The sequence below is a fragment of the Coenobita brevimanus genome, chromosome 26 (genome assembly GCF_032717465.1).
Source record: "Coenobita brevimanus isolate Jiangsu-jjx chromosome 26, ASM3271746v2, whole genome shotgun sequence".
NCBI lineage: Eukaryota > Metazoa > Arthropoda > Malacostraca > Decapoda > Coenobitidae > Coenobita > Coenobita brevimanus.
This window is the reverse complement of record NC_136979.1, coordinates 10548548-10568599: the sequence shown is the minus strand read 5'-3', so window position 1 is coordinate 10568599 and position 20052 is coordinate 10548548. Positions and strand designations below refer to the sequence as shown.

The window sequence follows — 20052 nt, the reverse complement described above, 5'->3', positions numbered from 1 at the left end:
GCCTGATATGGACTTAAACATGAGCACAAGTATTAAGCTGACTTCACCTAAGTTTGAAACTATGCAGCTGATCAATGAAACAATGAAGCCCTGGGAAGATTTGAGTTTGAGTATGTTCAACCCATATTATGTGTATAGCCAAGCACCTTCTGTCTTCATAATTATCTGCATTGTGGTTGCAGTATTGCTGTTGGCCATGCACAGAATGCATGCAAGAATTGCTAATTTGGAGTCATTGTTTAGTGGGGGGAGAGTTAACATCACAGTTAACCACCCTGAATGAAGTGTGTATATTTTGTATATAGTATTAATTATATATATAAAAAAAAAAAAAAAAAAAAAAAAAAAAAAAAAAATTATAATAATAATAATATTAATAACACAAAGAAGAATGACCCATATATGACAAACCAGTACCATTATCTTTGAATGAAATATTAATAACTCTTACAATAATCTTAATTTTAAACTATTTTTATTCTTGCATGTATGCAATTCACTATAATAACCCAAGTACATACTGTATTACAGTTAAATAATTTACTTTAATGCATTTATTCCAATATGTATTCAACTTATTTAAAATGTAATATTACTGAATAATCACTATTTACTATGAATAATATATGTATACAATATTCATACAATTATGTTACTTTACAATATTATGTATTTCACTTAATTAGCTTATAAGTTCATTATAATGTGTATGTAGTATGTATTAATATATTATAACTATTAAATGTCGATGGTACGTCATTTTCGCGCGGCCGAGCAAATATAGGACTACATAATAGATAGATAGATAAATAGATAGATAGAGAGACAGATAGAAGCAGGAAGTCAAATGATGAGAAGGTGTTGTGTTTGCGAGAAGTGAGCAGCGCTAAACGCTTACACGGAGGAAAGCTGACGACAGCGGCCAGTAAGGAGATGATTCAGTTAGCTGTCAGCAGTCCTCTCGTGAGAAAGTTCTGTTGCCATGAGGAAGATACGTGACACACACACCCTACTACACGAGATGTTAGAAAAGAGAGTTTAGAAGGAGACAAGCGACCCGAGAGAGAGGTCGAGACGGAGATTAGCTTTAGAACAGAGAGAGAGAGAGAGATAGCGAGACAGGGAGGTAGCTACCCAGGACTTATACTATTATACCTGTTTAATATTTCCAAGACAAATAAAAATAGTCCCATACTATTCTTTACCTCTCCCGTCACTACATGACATCTGGTGGGGAAACTACTACAAGATATAAAAGCCGCTCGACCACAAGTCTAAAATATACGCCTCTACAAGCAAATACAAAGTCGCTGCTTTATGATACAAAGTCTTTACGACACATGCATACCCCACTCACCAACTACTCCATCCACCTTCACATTCCCTACTTTTCCATTCATATCTCCTATCAAAAATACTGTCATGCCTTTTAAACTTTTCCATGCATGCTTCCACATTTGTCCAGAACTCTTCTCTCACTCTGCATGCACAATCTTGCGTTGGCGCTTACACGCACACAATCGCTTACATTTGTAGTCTAACTTTCAATCTTACCCACACAATCCTTGAGCCAACTGATCCATACTCTCATATGTTCTCTTTCCATCTGTTACTCACAACAATACACACTCCTTTTGCCTTCTCATTCCCACTTACTCCCATGCATATACCCCATCTATACTCCTGTTCTCTCACACTCTCACCTCGCCATTTAGTTTCAGTTAATCCACATACACCCACTTTTGCACCCTGAAGCACCTGGATAATTTCTTTCACCTCATCATTTGCACCCCTTACATTCCATGTAGCTATCCGTACCATGTCTTTTTTTCGGTCCTTAGTCATCACTTTTTGGTCAGTCTTGGCCCAAGAATTCTTGTTCATATTTTTAGTTAGTTGTTTTCCAGGGAGGGACACTAACCCTCCACCAACCCACTTGCTGTCACTTAGGGAACAAGTGTTGGTTGGTTATAAGGTTGCCACCCAGCATTGTAAATGCTTTCCTGGTTTACAGGAAATCATTTGGCTAGCCATTCAATGTAGAGCAACCCTAAACTCTAAACAGAGTGCCACAACACTAAGTGGGTGAATGATGGGCGCCTCCACATACCACAGATATATGAAGGTAAGTTTTACTCTTGAACACTATTATTCTCACTTCATTTCTATACCTTTACTCATCCATTTTGTGTGTTTTTTTTTTTAGCCTATCTTATAATATAAATATCAGCAAAGATGATAGTATACCATTTATGCTGATTTAACCAATTTCCGGTGGCATTTTGGCCATTGAAATTTTTTGTGGCCCGGGAGCAGTTATCACTGGTGTCAGATAACTGATTTTCCAACCATCCTGAGTTTTTTTGTGGATGTTTGTTGTTTATGCATTGTTTCTTTGGTGTTTAACATTAATATGGATAATCCTGTGTGTGTTTTGATGTGTAAATGTGGCAGATTGACCTAAAGAAAGTGCCAAAATTAGGAGGGGTACCGTACATACGGTAGTGTATAGGTAGGGTGTTTTTTTTGTTTTCAGTTTTTTTTTTTTTTTTCACGGTTTCCTTTGTGTTTAACATTACTTTGGATATTCCTGTGTGTATTTTGATGTCTAATATGGCTGATTGACTTGAAAACAGTGCCAAGCTTAGGAGGGATACTGTTCATTCAGTAGTGTATAGGTAGGGCATTTTTTGGTTTTCATTTTCTTGTATGGTTTTCTTGGTGTTTAGCATTACTTTGGATATTCCTGTGCGTGTTTTGATGTCAAAATATGCCTGAATGATAGGCAAACACTACCAAAGTAAGCAGAGGTACTGAGCAAATAGGAAATGTATAGGTTGGAGGTTGTGTATAGGTAGGGTCTGGGTACAGTAGGGGGATATTGTTCATTATCTGGACATTGCCACCACCTGGACATGCCTTTGGCTCAATTACGTCAGATAATTGAGGGATTACTGTACTGAGAAAATTTTAGTTTATATGGCAGATGCGGCCAACCAACTGAATAACAACACGAAGGCCTGACACATTATGCAGTGTGTGCACATCATCAGTTTTTGTACCGGCATCATTTAAGCACTCCCGTTTCTGCTCTGGTACATATCTGTAGTAGTCGCTTATATCCTGCTTTGTTTTATGGCATGGGAGGACTTAGCATACATTATTTAAAGTGGCCTGGTGAACATCCCTTCCTTACTGTACTGTAATTTCAAATTAATTAACATTCCAAAGCAGTATATTGTACAGTGTAGGTGGTGACAACCATCATCCACTCACTTGATGTAGTGCTGCCTACTTCTTCCTTCACCCTTATCATTCTTTTTCTATGTCTTCCTCTCTCCCTATTTCTCCCATCTTTCCTGTCACATTCTAGTACACTTCTTTCCTTTTCAGGTGGCTTTACATTGAGTGACAAGCCTAATGGTTTCCTGTAATCCACAAAAACATTTACATTGCTGGGTAGTAACCATATAACCAACTTATATATGTTTCCTTCATGTCAGCAGATTTGCTAACAGAGGGATAGTGCTTCTCCCTGTAAAACAACTACAGTAACTCAAAAGTCAAATGGCCACCTCTTACGAGATTATGGCGTCTGACTATAGATGGGTAGATATACCGTACTGTATATGTTTGTGTGTCTTCAACATTCGAGTTGTACAGTCCTGTACTGTGGTGAGCCCACAGAAACTTAAAACACAATACACACACCTTACAATAGCATAATGTATTTAACAAGCTAGGTTAGGCATACAGTACGATAAACCTAGGAACTTAAATGAAGGTGATTCAGTTTTTTTTTTTTTTTTTTTTAAACAGAACAGAGGAATAAAAACAAATGATTAAAAAAAAAAGCACACAAATCAATGCACCAAGTTACTGGTTTCCGCTGTTCATAAAATATCTGTAACAGTTAGACTTGAACAGCACTAGGTTGAAGTCTGGAGGGAAACAATTCTGGGGAAGCAAGTTCCAGTGAGATGCAGTTCGGGGAATGAAAGAATTCTGATAGGCAGAAGTTCTGCAGTATGGCTGAGTGACATTCCAGTCATGAGCGCTGCCAGCTGCCCGTGTAGCACAAGGGAAGGCACGGAGAGGTGGCACCATGGACCCAACTTCGACTGAGCATTTGCTGTAGAAATATCTGTAAAATAACGCAAGGGAGGCAACATTCCTTCTTACTTGTAGGGGAGGTAGTTTATTAGTAATAGCAGGGTTATTAATAATTCTAACAGCCTTGTTCTGAATTTTGTCAACTTGTTTTAATGCAACCTCTCCACATCCGCTCCACAAGGGTGAGCAGTATTCAAGCTGAGAGGGCACATGACTGTCGTCAGTGAAGAAGTTACGGACTCTGTACAATAATCCAAGTTTCTTTGAGGTGGTTTTAGCAAGTGATCTGACATGAGAGGTCCAGCTGAGGACATTGTTAAGCAAGACGCCGAGAATTTCAATACTTTTGGAAATAGGAATATTTGTAGCATTGAAGGTAACATACGATTCTGGCAATACCTGCCCATTAGTAAATTGTATATATTTAGTTTTACTAGCATTAAATGAGACAAGGTTGTTTTGTCCCCATTCACTGATCGTGGATAAGTCTTGATTTAAAGAGATGGCTTTACTGAGGTGAGAGTTAGAGATATCGGACTTTGCAAATGAATGTCTGAGTGTGAGTGAACTATGAAGTGTTGAGTCATCTGCTTATGAATGGATAGGATTGTGGGTGACAGATAAGAGATCATTAATATGAACGAGGAACAGGATTGGTGCCAGAACTGATCCCTGTGGCATGCTGGCATTAACTGAGTGGAAAGTGGAATATGCATCATCTACTTTTACTCTTATTTTTCTATTGCTGAGATATGAGGAAATCAAAGGAATTAAAGAGTTTAGTCCATAGCAAGGGAGTTTGGACAACAGGGAACGGTGCCACATTCTGTCGAAAGCTTTAGAAATATCCAGGGCTACTGCATGAGTTTTACCATGTAGATCAACTGATTGATGGATGGTATGAGTTAGGAGATTGAGTATGTCAATGGTGGATCTTTCTTGGCGAAAACCATGTTGTCTATCACTAATTAAGTTGTTGAATTCAAGATGTTTAACTATGTGCTTATTAATTACAGTTTCAAAAACCTTACCAAGAGAAGATGTGACAGCTATTGGTCTGTAATTAGAGGGGTCAGAGGAACTTCCTTTCTTTGGAATTGGGTGGATATTGGCTTCTTTCCATGAATTAGGGAATGAAGAAGTACGTATGCATAGTCTGAATAATTTTGTGAGAACAGAGGCAAGTTCTGGGGAACACTTTTTCAAAACAATTGGTGGAATTCCATGTGGGCCTGGAGCTTTGTTGGTAGGTAAATTGTCTAGGATGGATTTAACATACCTTGTCTGTATCTTATGTGGAACAATGTCGGAACAGGCAAGTTCTAGTGCTGGAACACACTGGATATAACAGACTTTCGGATTTATTGACTTTCTGTTCTTCCTAGTCAGTTTGTTGTGTAGAGGGTACCGCTCTGTTATGTGATATGTAACCTGTAAAAAAAAAAAAGAAAAAAAAAAGAAAAAAAGGAAAAGCAAAACCCTTGCTGGGCAAAGAAAACATTTTAATGGAAGTAAAATGTGATAAAAGATTTCTTTTTTTCCTCTTACCTCTCCCCATCCTTAGGTAGGAAAATAGATCTGGATTTGATATTTATTTACATTCACTAAATAATACTTCTTAAAGAACACAGAATACTGTATCTGTTTCTATTAATGTTTTTTTTATTTTTTTATTCCACGGACTTATCCAGTAATTTATCACTTCCAGGTGTATGGATACTCAACTGACCATGAGCAGTATCCTTGTTTAGTCTACCAGTTCATGCCTAATGGCTCAGTGGAAGACAGGCTCCAGGGCCGGGTGAGTCAGAGTTTTTTAAAGGTTCATTTAAGCTTGTGCACCTCTGCACACAGGTTTCGCATTCAGTACAGACTCGCAGGTCCAGAGATCTGATTTCTCTAAACCCTCTTCTTTACAAAATGTTTTTGCATGCAGTGGAAGAGTATTGATATCACCTGTCCTCATACAGTCAGTGCATATTTGAAAGCTATATGTTTTCTGTGGATATGTATAAGAGTAGATAGAAAATTACTGAATCAAAGTACTAAATTGTATGTATTGTTGACAGTGTTATAGGCCATTTATTACCTTATGCAATTGTCTCATATTTATCATTATGATTAGACACCCCAGAATTTTCTGTTTTCCATGAAACCTTAGGATTCATGCATTTTCGATTTGAGTTTGTACAGTGGTAGATTTCTTATTAATTAGCCTTACTTTTACCTGCTGCCCCCAATTTTTTTCATAACTCCTGCACACCTTGTTGGGGGTTTGATGGTGCAGCACCCACATGGGGATAATAAGAAATAATGTACATGATAAAGCCTGGTAGAAAATGTGCAGTATCAGTCAAGCTTGTTCTCATAAGATGTTTTCTGACCAACTATCAGGATCCCTTCTTATTCAGACTTTGATATTCATTTACTTCTCACACAGAAAATAGAAGCATTTGGTTTGAGTAGTGTGAGTGGTGGCAGCAGCTTTGGGGGTGGAAGGGGAGAGCGTCCAGGTCTGACTTGGCGGCAAAGATATCGTGTAGCATGGGGAACTGCCAGGGCTCTCCAGTTCCTCCACACAGTGAAGGAGAAACCACTCATACATGGTGATGTCAAAAGGTATGTGTACTTGCATAAAGCTATTTAGAGGAATGTAATACTAAGATTATGTACAGTCCAGTCTCATTATGTGATAGGATTGCATCAGGTGAAGACCTGTCACATAACAAGGTGATATAACATGGGTTCAATGAGGTTAGGAAGGGTAGCCTTGACTGCAAAACCAAAAATAACCCCCACCTCCAAAAAAAAAATCAGCCACCCACCTGATGTTTGCCCAACAATCCCAGTTGTCACCACGGGTCACGCTCGAAGTAGGGAGACAGCCGGAGGGCCTGAATTATCCCTCCACACAAAAAAATTATTATCGTCATCATCATTCATCATCATCCGGACCTCCTTTCCCACCTTTGAGGCGCTTAATAATATACTCTGCACAACGTATTTGTTCAGCACTTGCACAGTTATTTGGTTATAGCAGTAGTGGTTCAGTGGTCTTCCATGCACATAATGGAATGAAAGGCAGACAATCACAATGAAGCAACTATCACTCCACTCAAAAAGTTATTTCATTCATTCATTTATCATCTAATACAGTCTTGTCTCAGAGGAGTGTAGGAGCCTGGGGCTAGGCGAGTTGGTTCTGACAAATGAAAGCGAATAGTCTCACTCATCCCTGAATGGCATTACGTAAGCAATAAACCCCAACCACCACATGGATATAAACCTGCACCAGCTCAAGCCGATTGGAGTGCGTTAATTACCCACTAAACTACAATGCGCCATAATTTGGTTATAGTGTTACCACCCAGTGTAGTAAATGATTTCCTGGTGTACAGGAAACCATTTGGCTTGTTATTCAGTGTAGAGCCACTGATAGACAGAAGGAAAAGATTGAAGGAAAGAATGCATCACAGATGCAGAATGCTGACCACAAAAAGATTACTTTAATACATTTCAGGCATGGGCCACAGACAACAGGCTCACAATCACTCCAGCCAAGCCCGCCATTTTACTTAACAGTTGTGACAATCACGAACACAAGTACACCCCTATTGTCACTTTCAACATTGTACCTGTGCTGCGTACCCCCTCCACCAATGTCTTTGGAGTGACATATAACACTGAACCCACCTTCAAGGACCACATACAAGACATAAAATGGTGATTCATCCCCAAACTAAATGTACTGACAGTTCTTGCAGAGACAGACTTGGGGGGCGGGGCAACTCTCTGCTGTCCAAACATTATACCATATTGGCTCAGTGATGTCCTGTGCTTCCCCAGCATGGGGAAACCTTGCAGACCTTACTGAACAGTGCCCTCCATATCATCACTGGCTGCATCAACACTACTGCTGTAACTCATTTACATTCTGAAGCTAAAGTCTTCACTTCTAGGGATTATCTTGATATAAGGAGCACACAGTTCTTTGTGGCAGCTTGTGTCAATGCACAACACTCCTGTCATTATATGACAGTGTCACACAACACAACTAGGTGCATGAAATCATCCCCACACAAACATTACCAGATGCTCATCAACAACAACCCATCCCATCTCCAGATACTCCTGCAGTAACAATGAATAAACATGTACACACCCACTTTATGCACGCAGTAATACAAAACCTTGATCAGAACACATTACTGCAGCTCCCTCTCTCCCCATTCCCCCAATATCTACTTATTGCAGGTATCTTTAAGTAGAGTTGCTCGAGTTCACCAAGCTGGGCTCAGATTAGGACACCACCCAGTCATCTTGAGCTACCAGCTTAGGTTTGAGTCGGGTGAGCCACAGACAACACATGCCTTACTTGTAGATATGGCCCTTGTGACATGACACACACAGTGGAGCACTGAACAGCACATGATACACTAAGACACTGGCACAACATCAGTGCCATAGGGAGCCTGTTGAACAACTCCATAGGGGTGGTTGCTGATCTGCAGTCGACAGATCCTCTTAGTCAGGCAGACCAATGTTGAATAATAACAGCCCATGAGAAAGAGAGGTTACCCATCTTCAAGACCACCACTGGCTTTTTTTTTTTTTTTTTAAAGGTTAGGGGAAACTTATTTCATTGCTATAAAAGCTGAGGCCACACTGTTCAGGACTCACGAAAGACCGTATCCAGAGGATAGCAAAACTTTTCACAAGGTTTTCCATGAAATGGATGAAGATCACCGTGACATACTTCTGCAGTGCAGATGTGTATGGTACTTTCTATGCTGAGTCTTGCTCCTTTGTTTTTCATCCTGGTGGTTACTGTTACAAGCATCTCAACTGCAGCTAATTTAAATTCACCATCTTACTCATAGGTATCCATTACTCTCAGTTTAACTTTATCTTTACATAATTCTTTTTATATAGGGAAATATAATATGTTTTTTTCCAGGTGGTCAGCATTTTTGTTTTATTTTTATAAATACTGTTGAGAACCTGGATTGCTAGCTAGATTGTGCTGGGGAATTCCCAATTTTTCTCGTAGTTCCGCTACACGTCAGAGTTACCATTTAGCCTGCTGTTTGTGAATGTAGTTATTTTGTAAGTTGTACATTAGTATTTATGCTCATTTCTCAGTAATGTTTTATTTATGTGATGGTTTGTTCAATTATGTAATTTTGTCTCAGTTTATATGCTAAATAATTTAGAGTGTAACTCAAAGTCAAATGGCCACCCCTTACGGGATTATGGCATCTGGCAATAGATAGATAGATAGTTATGTAGTTTAAGAAAACTCTGGCATATTTTGGATGTCTACTAGTTGGTAACTGTTTTAACTGTTGCCCAGTCGAGAGTTTACTAGAAGCTTTAAGGGTAATATAAGGCTATATAAGGATGGAGAAGAGACTAGGGGAGTTCAGTCAGTTTTCAGTTCAGTTTGAGTGTAGTCAGGCACGCACCCAGGGGGGGTGGGGGGGCTGGGCCTGGGCCACCCCCTTAGCTCTCTGGGTCCTTTAATCCATCCATCATCAAGTTCTACATTGCCTCATGAGGAGCGTAGGAGCCCGGGGCTAGGCAGTTGGTCTTGACATTTAAGATGAGAGTGAAATAAATTTATATATATTTATTTTGATAACAGCAAAACTTGAAAAATTGGCAAGTACAAACAAAGAGTAACACATGAGCCAGCAGCTCTCTGACTCTAAACCTGCATATGACCTCCCAGTAATTATCGGGTTGCCTAACCTCACCCCCGCTATGGGCCTCCCCCTTAGAAAATTCCTGGGTGCGCCCCTGAGTGTAGTTCAGTGTCAGTGCACTTTGTATATCTTCGTACTTGTGAAAATAGTTAAGTGTTATTGGCAAGCATTAAGTGTAATTGCAGTTAGTGAAAAATTGTATATCTCCAGTACAGTACATGTGAAAACAGTGAAGTTGGTAAGCATTAAGTGTAATTATTTGGAAAATAAAGACAGCCTGAGCTGGTCTTGTGTTCTGTACACTGAAAGGCCTCCTCTAGGAAGAACAACACACCGGGCAATATCCTTCCTATACTGAACTACTGCTGTTGGATCCTGTGGCAGAGTGGGACGGGGATGTATTAATACTATACTCCCTCATTTCAGGCACCCTTCTGACAGTCTTTGAGCCACTTATAACACTACATAAGCATTAGAAATTTCTTGTTGTTGTGTTGCCAGCTCATCTTGACCTGAATCCACTGGATTAAAGAAACTAGGTTCTTCATCTGCATGCTCCCAGGGATCTTTTGTTACGCTTACAGTGAAAGAATGTTGTGTAGTGGTAATGAGGGAAATTGATGTGTTGTGATATGAGGGGTTGCATTGCACTGAGTGATATGTTGTGATGTGAGGGGTTGCATTGCACTGAGCGATGTAAGGGGTTGCATTGCAGTGCGTGATGTGTTGTGATATGAGAGGTTGCATTGCAGTGAGTAATGTGTTGTGATGTGAGGGGTTGCATTGCAGTGAGTGATGTGATATGAGGGGTTGCATTGCAGTGAGTAATGTCGTGCCCTACACTCCCTACAAAACCCTTGGTATACTTCACACTCAGTCTTGCTGTGCACGGTGAATGTAGTTGGTAACATTTAACAGTAGCAGCAGAGAGTGCGGAGACAAGCCCAGAGGGGGCCTACAGCCTCATGTGCTAGGGAAACAAGTTATCAAATATCCCTTTTTGCCCCAGATTCCCTCCCAGCCTGTTCCACACACTAAAGTTTTAAAACACAGAAACGATTTTTACTTTAATTTTAACAATTGTATACAGATTATATACACTACATCACAAACAGGTTATACAAGTCAATTAAATTAATTTAAATATGGTAACATACTTGATATATCGATTCTGAACTCGACACAGGGGAAGTATAAACCACTTAATTACAACTTGACAACAAGTCAGTAACTTGATAATTATGTACGACTTCTACTACTTAATTAGTACTTCCACGACTGGGGACATACACGTGCAAGTAATATTGCTGGTTTTCTGGGTAATGATTGCCGATACTTTACGTCGCACTAACGGCACTTATTCACCTTGCGTAACACACGTGCTAAACTCTTCTTCAAACACTTCTGTTTACCAGAACCGCGATGCCCATGGTTGTGACTGTATTCCTCCCTGTCTGTCCAAATTGGACACAAGACAGTTTCTGTCTGACAACCAAACTCTCTGACTGCATCTTTCTTATGAGCATACTTATATACACCATCAAACGGATTATTGATCGATGCACCCATAGATTACCCTAGTTCCTACCCCTGGAGACTCAACCCTCACTCACTGGCACATGACCAGTGCATTAATCATTGCATTTTCACAGATAACAGTTGTTTAAATCAACTCCTCCAGTACATTAACCTTTGCACCCTGTCCTGGTAACATTGTATTCCACCTCCTCAAGGTCTGTTTATAAACTCTACGCCCTCTTACCAAACCATCCTCTTTCTCCTGCCATTCCCTCATTCACTTCACCTATTCTTGTATTTCATCTTCTCCTTCCACTGCAATCCTCTCATCCCTTGCTTTCTTCTAGCTCCTTCTGCCTGGTCCCATGCCTGTTCTGCATGTGCCATAATCTTGGCGTGATGCTTACGTCAGAGTTCTGATTGTTAAAGGTATAGAACATTTGGAGTTCTGACATTGCCTGTCCATGGTCCTATCGCCTCCTGCTCCACTTCCGTCTTCTTCTTCACATCTCCTTTCTCCATCCTCCTCCTTTCCGCATCTTCTCCCATTCGGCCCTGGTCTTGGTCCAAAGGGGCCACATAGATGGGAGGTGGCAATGACATCTGGAGCAGCGGTATTCAGGTCAGTGGCAAGTATTTGATTGCTGCTGGCCTGACTTCCCTTCCCCCTTGTTCTCACCATATGCCCCACAAGGGCATCAGGGAAGTTCCAGGGATAAGCACCCCTGGGTGGTGAGAATGAAGAGAGGTCGATCCAGGATCGGGAACGCTCAAATGACAGTCCGATGCGGCGACAGCAGTGATTGTTAATCCAGCACTTGTAACTTAGATAGGAAGCGAGGAACATAACAGTAGCACCTGACAGGGCATAAATACAAATTGCTAGAGTGACTGGCTGGGTTGGTTTGAGTAGGGGCTTGAGGAGACGGGGTTTAGATTGGAAGTGTAGTGATTCATCCAAATACGGGGATGTGAAGAAGTTATTCTGGGGGGAAAGATCTTGGGAATTGCTTGTATTGCTTCTAGTTCAAGACGAGTGAGTGACATACTGAAACATAACTTGTGGGGTAGTAAAGACAGCTTAGTGTCCCTGGTGAGGCTGGCATCAGCCGGAAGTGCGAGTGTTTCACTATGAGCACTGCAACTGTCACCCAGGACCAAATGTTCTATACCTTTAACAATCTGAGACCAAATGTTCTATACCTTTAACAATCTGAGTGGTCTTACTAATACCATTAACAGCACAATTAGTAATAAATTGCATAGGCTTATTTGTAGAAAAACACCATTTATCATTATCCCTAACAAAGACAGGAACAAAGTATTTTTATAACTTTTTTCCTGCAGAGTTGAGGCGCAGAGCCCTTGTTGAGGAACATAGCACTCTTGCATGTGCTAGTGCTTGATCTCAACACTGGGCGCTACGACTCACACACCAGCAATTGCTGATGAGTGCGGCACTGAGTGAAACCGGCCATGAGCATATACTGTTAACGATTTTTACTCAGCACAATGAATTTGGCAGAGGGGACAGTTTATACAAAGACATCTGTGTCAGGGACTTTATAAGGCAAGGAAGTGATTTGGAAGACATCAAAAGTGTCTGCTAGGTCACCCTGAACTGAAATTAGTAAATAGAAGCATACTGAAGAGGGAGTCTTGCGAGGCACTACCCTTACGAGATCTCAATGTATAACGCAAGGTATTCAGGACAAGCTTGGAAAAGCAATCCTGGTCTTGTTGAAGAATTATTATTTAAAATTTTCAGCAATAATGTATTTGGCACAATGTCCCACTCAGGCGAGTTTGCATCATACTCAGAATGCCTAACTTAATCCTCTCATGATAGGCAACGATATCTGACAACGCCATCTGAAGATTAAAAAAAGCTTCAGATACGCTGTAGGCATTATATGAGGCCCCGCATGCAAGAGCATACCCATGCGCCATTTTTTAAAAGTGGCAGAAATCGCATTTAAAGTTTTTACAAATTTGAGGAACTATCTATCTATCTATCTATCTATCTATCTATAGCCCAACGCCCTAATCCTGCAAAGGGTGGCCGCAGACAAAATGCCTCCAAGTCGCTCTGTCACCCACCATTTGACTACCCTCCCCCCAACTCACCCCCCCCCTCCCTCATATACCCCTCAACTCCATCCCTCCACCTCATCCTCGGTCTACCTCTCCCTCTCCCTCCCTCCACCTCACCTACATACACACTCTTAGTCAGTCGTTCATTCTCCATTCTCTTCACATGTCCAAACCACCTCAGTGTATTTCTCCTAATCTTCTCAACCGCATTCACATCCACCCCACAGCGTTCCTTCACTTCTTCATTCGTCAGCCTGTCCCTCCACGTCACTCCACATGCTCCTCTCAAGTAACTCATTTCCACTGCTCTCACTCTTGACTTGTTCCCCTCTTGCAAGGTCCATGCCTTGCTTCCATACGTCAGGGTAGGGATCACAATACTATCATGCTGTGACTTCTTAACTTCCATACTCACCTCCCTATTTCTCATCACTGCTTTCAGTGTACCAACAACCTTCCTTCCCTGCTGTACCCTCTCACGCACTTCATCCCCCAAAGTTCCATCCTTACTCATCACGCTACCCAAGTACTTGAATGCACTCACATTCTCCATATCCTCACCATCCAACCTCACTGCACACTCTGTGACTTCATTCCTCTCAAACACCATAACTTTACTTTTGTTTATATTAACTTTCAGCTTCCTCCTCCTACACACTGTCCCAAATTCATTCACCAAACCTTGCAGCTCCCATTCATCTTCAGTCAACAATACTGTATCATCAGCAAACAGCAACACCGGAAGCTTCCAAATCTCACCCTCATTCATTAGAGCCACCCCCACATCCACTGCTCTACCCTGCACCTCCTTTACAACCCCATCCATGTATATATTAAACAGCCATGGAGACATCACACAACCCTGTTTCAGTCCCACATTGAGATCAAAGAACTCACTCAGCTCACCGTCCATTCGCACCGTAGCCCTAGCTCCCTCGTACATACTCTTCACAGCACTCAACAATTTCCCCTCCACTCCATATATTCATAATACCTTCCACATACCTTTCCTATCTATTCTGTCATAAGCTTTCTCCAAGTTCATGAAGGCAGCATACACTTTCCTTCCCTTCTCTAGATACTTCTCCACTAAACATCTTAGAACAAATATCTGATCTACACACCCTTTTCCCTTCCTAAATCCCCCTTGTTCTTCTCCAACTAGCTCCTCTGTCATATGCCTAACCCTATCAATGAGTATTCTACCATATATTTTACCAGTCACACTAAGTAGGCAAATACCCCTATGGTTACCACATACTTCTCTCTCTCCTTTTCCTTTGTATAAAGGAACAATTATACCTGATTTCCAGTCCTCTGGAACCCTTCCCTCTTCCCAAGCCAATCTACACAACTTCCATATCCACTCCACAACAATCTCACCCCCATACCTAAGCATTTCACCACACACTCCATCAATTCCTGGGGCCTTTCCCAACTTAATATTCTTCATCGCTTCCACTACTTCCGCCCTACTGATCTCTTCCTCCCTCCTCTCATCTCTTCTTCTCCCAGCCATTCCCCAACCACTTATACTCGCACTCTTCTCACTCTCCACAGTCAACAAATCCTCAAAGTGCTCCTTCCATCTTCTCAGTTTCTCTCTCTTCTCCACCAACAATCTATTATTCCTATCTTTCACTCCCCTACTATTTCCCTTTTCACACTGCCTTACTTTCTTTACCTCCTTCCAAAACAATTTCTTACTCTCCCTCCATTTCACACTCAGATTCCTCCCAAACTCTTCATCCACTTTCTTTTTACTCTCCTTCACCAGTCTCTTAACCTCCCTTCTGCTCACATATACCTCTCTCTTCTCTCTCTCACCTTCTCCCCTAACTCTACTCGCTAACCATTCACTATATGCCTTCTTCTTTTGTTCCACAGCTTGTTTCACCTCATCATTCCACCATGCTGTCCCTTGCACACCCTTGCATCTCCTCCTCACTCCACAAACCGCCTCACATGCTGCGCCTATCTCTTCCGTGAATATCTTACATACGTCTTCCACCCCTTCCATCTGCTCTATCTCATACCTTCCCAGTCTTTCTTCCACTATGCTCTTATACTCTGTCATTTTCTCACTATCTTGCAATTTCTCCACTCTTCTCACAGGAGTTGCTTCCTCCTGTCTTCCCCTTCGTCTCCTCAACCACTTTCTTTGCAGCTCTGCCTTGGCCATCACTAAGTGATGGTCAGAGACTCCATTCCCCCACCCTCTCCACACTCTTGCATCCAACACTTGTCTTCTCATTCGCTCATCCACACACATATAGTCTATCATTGCCTTTCGTTCAACAAGTTTACCATCCATCCTCCTCATTACTCTCCATGTATACCAGTGGATCATCTTATGCCGAAAGTAGGTGTTGGCTGTTGCCAACCCCTTACAAGCACAGATGTCCACCAAAGCACTTCCACTCCCATCTACGTCAGCTGGCACACCCCACTGACCAACCACTCCATCCATTTGTACATTCCCAACTTTGCCATTCATGTCTCCAATCAACAGCACTCTCTCGCTCCTCTCAAACTTGTCCATACACGCTTCTACACTCGCCCAAAACTCATCTTTCACTCTTGCCACTCGATCCTCTGTCGGGGCATACACACATACAGTCGCCCACGCTTGTATACCTACTTTCATCCTCACCCATACAATCCTTGCACCCACTGTTCCATACTCTCTTATATTCTCCTTCCACTTCTTGCTTATCATCAGACATACTCCCTCTCTTGCCCTCTCATTTTCATTGACTCCCGCACATATACCTAAACCATATTCCCATTCTCTCACCCTTTCACCTTCCCATTTAGTTTCAGTCATTCCACATATATCCACTTTTGCATCCTCAAGCACCTCCAGCATTCACTCCTTTGAGGAACGATACTGCAAAAACTATTATACCTAGGTTAATGGCGTTTACATCATTTTAAAGCTGATTATCGCTACTTTATCCAGAAGCTTTTTAGTAAAGGGACTATTGTTTTTACCCCCCCCCCAAAAAAAAAATATATATATCGACATATTAGCATACAATGCTGCTACTTTTATGCATAAACTAGTACTGCAGGCCAATAGCTAGTGAGTTCCTTTATGTTGTAAGATAAAGTTGAATGTCTGTAGAATGGTTGGTTATGAATTTGCCTGGTTATTGTCATAAAAAGTAAATTTTATAAATTTTTCAAAAAAATTATCAATACGCAGCATTTTTTTTTTACCTGGTCCTCATTGTTCTGTGTTTTTATGTGAACAGTAGACACTTTACATCTATTAAATGCATTAACAAAGAAAATAACACCAATAATACTAGGAATAATGATGTTTTACATTAATAATCTTATTAATGAATATAGTGGTTGCTGCAATAAAAAATACAACATAGTGGCAAAAAGCACTTGATAATGGTTGGCGATGTAGACCCAATGTTATTTCTATGGGTTTTTGCCCTTATGTCTTGGGTCATTCATCACATCCACCAAATCCATATGAAAGTACATACTCTGAGAGATTGTGGGATAACATTATCTCAATTTTCAACAAGGTGGTGCATGGGTATACGCTTGCACGCGGGGCCTCATATAGGCATTGGTATAAATATATCTCATAAACACAGTGTACAGGATGTAGTGTCTGCTGGAGATGTACACAGCATCTCACTAGGAATGTCAATTCACATAATGTCTATCCACAATCTTGTTGTCCCAGACCAGCAAGAATCATTAACATATGATGTATTTCAAACATCCTTGTAATCCAAACGACGTATTCAGACATGTGGAGTAACCAGACCTAGTCTGTTAGTCCATGTGACTGGAAATCTACAAGACACTACATCACACCACACATCCTCTCCAAGCTGTATATAATGTCGGAGAGATTCCCTTCAGGTCAGAAAGGGGAGAGAGGGGCTAGAGAGAAGGCCAGACACTAGGGTCATTAGGAGACTTGGCCATCACGCTTTGTTACGCTGTAACTTACTATTCGATATTACTGTACAAAACTCCATAACCCAAGAGGGTTGTAACTCACCTCGTTGACGCTACGTCTCACGACTTTATTCTGGCTGTGCTTGATGATCCACGGTTGATTTCCTTATCTCCCTTCAAGTACCTACGACCACGCTAGTATGAATGCAAGCTTTGCCTTCTAACTGCAAGGTTTTGAAAGAGAAGAGCTTAATCACCACGTGTGAAATATTATTGGCCCATTCGCCGGCTCAGAAGTACAGAAATGACAATGATTAGGTGGATGTGCAGTGATTCCCTGCATCCAAGGCCTGGAGGGGCTGGGTTTACGATGGAAGAGTTGAGAGGTAGGATGGGACTGGAGTGTATTGGTGTTGTGATGAGGAGAGGTAGATTGAGATGGTTTGGACATGTGGAGAGGATGGGAGATGATAATTGGGTGAGGAAGGTGAGAAGTGTTAATATTGGGGGTGCGGTTATGAGGGGTAGACCGAGAAAGACATGGGACGAGGTCATTAAGTGTGACCTCAGGGTTAAGGGACTGAACAGGGAGGCTGCAATGGATCGTGCAGCGTGGAGAGTCGCCATCAGGTGACCAAGGCCGACACATGCAAGCATGTTGGAGCCTTAAAAAACAAAAACAAAAAACGAAAACACTACAATTTAGTGGTTGCAGCATGCATGTGTGACATGTCTCTTATTGTAACATTTAAAATCTGAGAGTGAACATTTAATATTCAACACTCTTCCTCAGACATCTCTTCAGTCTGACCTAGTCTGGTGTGAATTTCGTCCACCTGATCCTTTTTTTTTTTTTTTTTTTAAGCTAGGAAGAAGGAACCAAATGCCATGAGCCTGCAATAACTGTTCCTTTCAAGAGAAAAACAAATTAGCAACATCATCAACAAGATCAGTTGCGCCTCTAGTTCCACGAATTGACAGTAGCTTATCAGACAACAAGTCATCAACAGAATTTTTTAAATCATAAAATCTAGTGTCAAGCTTATGTTGAAATGAAATCAAGGTTTCTCTTAACCCCTTAACCGCGGGGCGTCACTTTCGTGACGCTTGGGAGCAAGGGATCATACCGCAGGGCGTCGCTTTTGTGATTCTGTGTTATTTTGAATTCACCCGGGCTTCCAAGTGGGGGCTTGTATCATCTATCAGTACTGACAATGTCCAACACTAGTCAGCACTCCTAATCTCATCTGTACTCCCATCCATTGTTGACAATTTAGCCATTTCTCCCCGTTCTTGACTCCCCTCCCTACCCCCCCTCCATTACCCTATCCTCTCGCCTCCCCGGCCATGCTACACTAAGTAAATCTTCCCTGGAATTTTTCACTGATTTCATCCATTGAAATAAGCCCTATGTCGTATTCTTATACCAAATAATATATACAAGAAAGAAATCAGGTAAGTGAGAGTGCCATACATCTGGAATTGGCTAATTATCACCTGACAACACCTCACGTGCACTCGTTCGCTAATTTTCGCTGTTTTTTTCCCCTTGAAATATGCCGTATAATCTATTTTCATAATAAATATACATGTAAGGAGGGAAGGGAGAAGCCTAAGTGATATTTACATTCACCTGGAACTACCTAATTTATAATGTATTGTCTGGATTTCCTGCCAGTCATATCAGTGCTACACAAAGCTGTTTCAAGATTTAACATTGGTAGCTCTGATTATATATCTCCTAAGTAGGCCTCTAATCTATTTTCGTAATAAATATACATGTAAGGAGGGAAGGGAGAAGCCTAAGTGATATTTGCATTCACCTGGAACTACCAAATTTATAATGTATTGTCTAGATTTCCTGCCAATCATATCAGTGCTAGACTTAGCTGTTTCAAGAAGCAATATTGGTAACTCTGAATAACCCCTAAACAGGCCTCCAGGCTGGCTGGCCCTGCGTTATCAGTGTACTCTCATCTTCCGAAGTGAGAGGACGTATGTTTCATCTTGCTGACTTCAAGGCCTTTTTTCACCCCCATGCAAATGGCTCTGTGACCTTTACCCCCTACTAAACCTCGTGTGGAAAGAGGTAAAGGGCTGACAATTGATAAAAGAGTGACTACGATCTTTCTATTGAGTAAAACAGTGCAAGTGGAATTGTAAATAATGTGTAAATAATGTGTAAACAGCAAGTGAAAGTAATGAATGTAAATATACGTGAACAATGGAAAATAGTTTTATAAGTTATTTCAAGTGACAGTGCACAACACAGTGTAAATAAAATAGAAATGTAAATAACGTAAATAAAATAGAGAACGTAAATAGAAATGTAAATGAGTAGTATTATAAGAATACGAGTATATACCCTAGGAGTAATGAAAGTGAAAGTTTCACTCTAGCATGTCTGAATGCTATGAGTTATGAGAGTGAAGATGAAAGTGACATTCACTCTCAATGCCAGTATACAGGACGAGAAAGTGAATGCTACGTATTTTACTGAAAGAAATTGAATCCCTACAGTGACAATAAACTAATACTACTGAAGGAAACTTATGGATAAAGACTATAGATATATATAAGTGTTATATAGTAATAGAAATATAAAGTGTGAGGGGTTCTATGAATAATAAATGACAGACTACCAAGAGCAAACTAGTGGCAGTGCGACGATCAGACGCGCTCGTAATTTCCA

At 41.0% G+C, this 20052-nt stretch overlaps 1 protein-coding gene across 1 annotated transcript in view; it reads left to right on the top strand.

The window, feature by feature from the left end:
• LOC145393964 (uncharacterized) overlaps positions 1-20052 on the top strand; it is a 337089-nt gene that overhangs the window by 210477 nt on the left and 106560 nt on the right. The window contains exons 9-10 of the mRNA XM_080267940.1: positions 5822-5914; positions 6554-6732. Coding sequence (XP_080124066.1) covers positions 5822-5914; positions 6554-6732 — 272 coding nt within the window. The remainder of the gene's footprint in view (positions 1-5821; positions 5915-6553; positions 6733-20052) is intronic.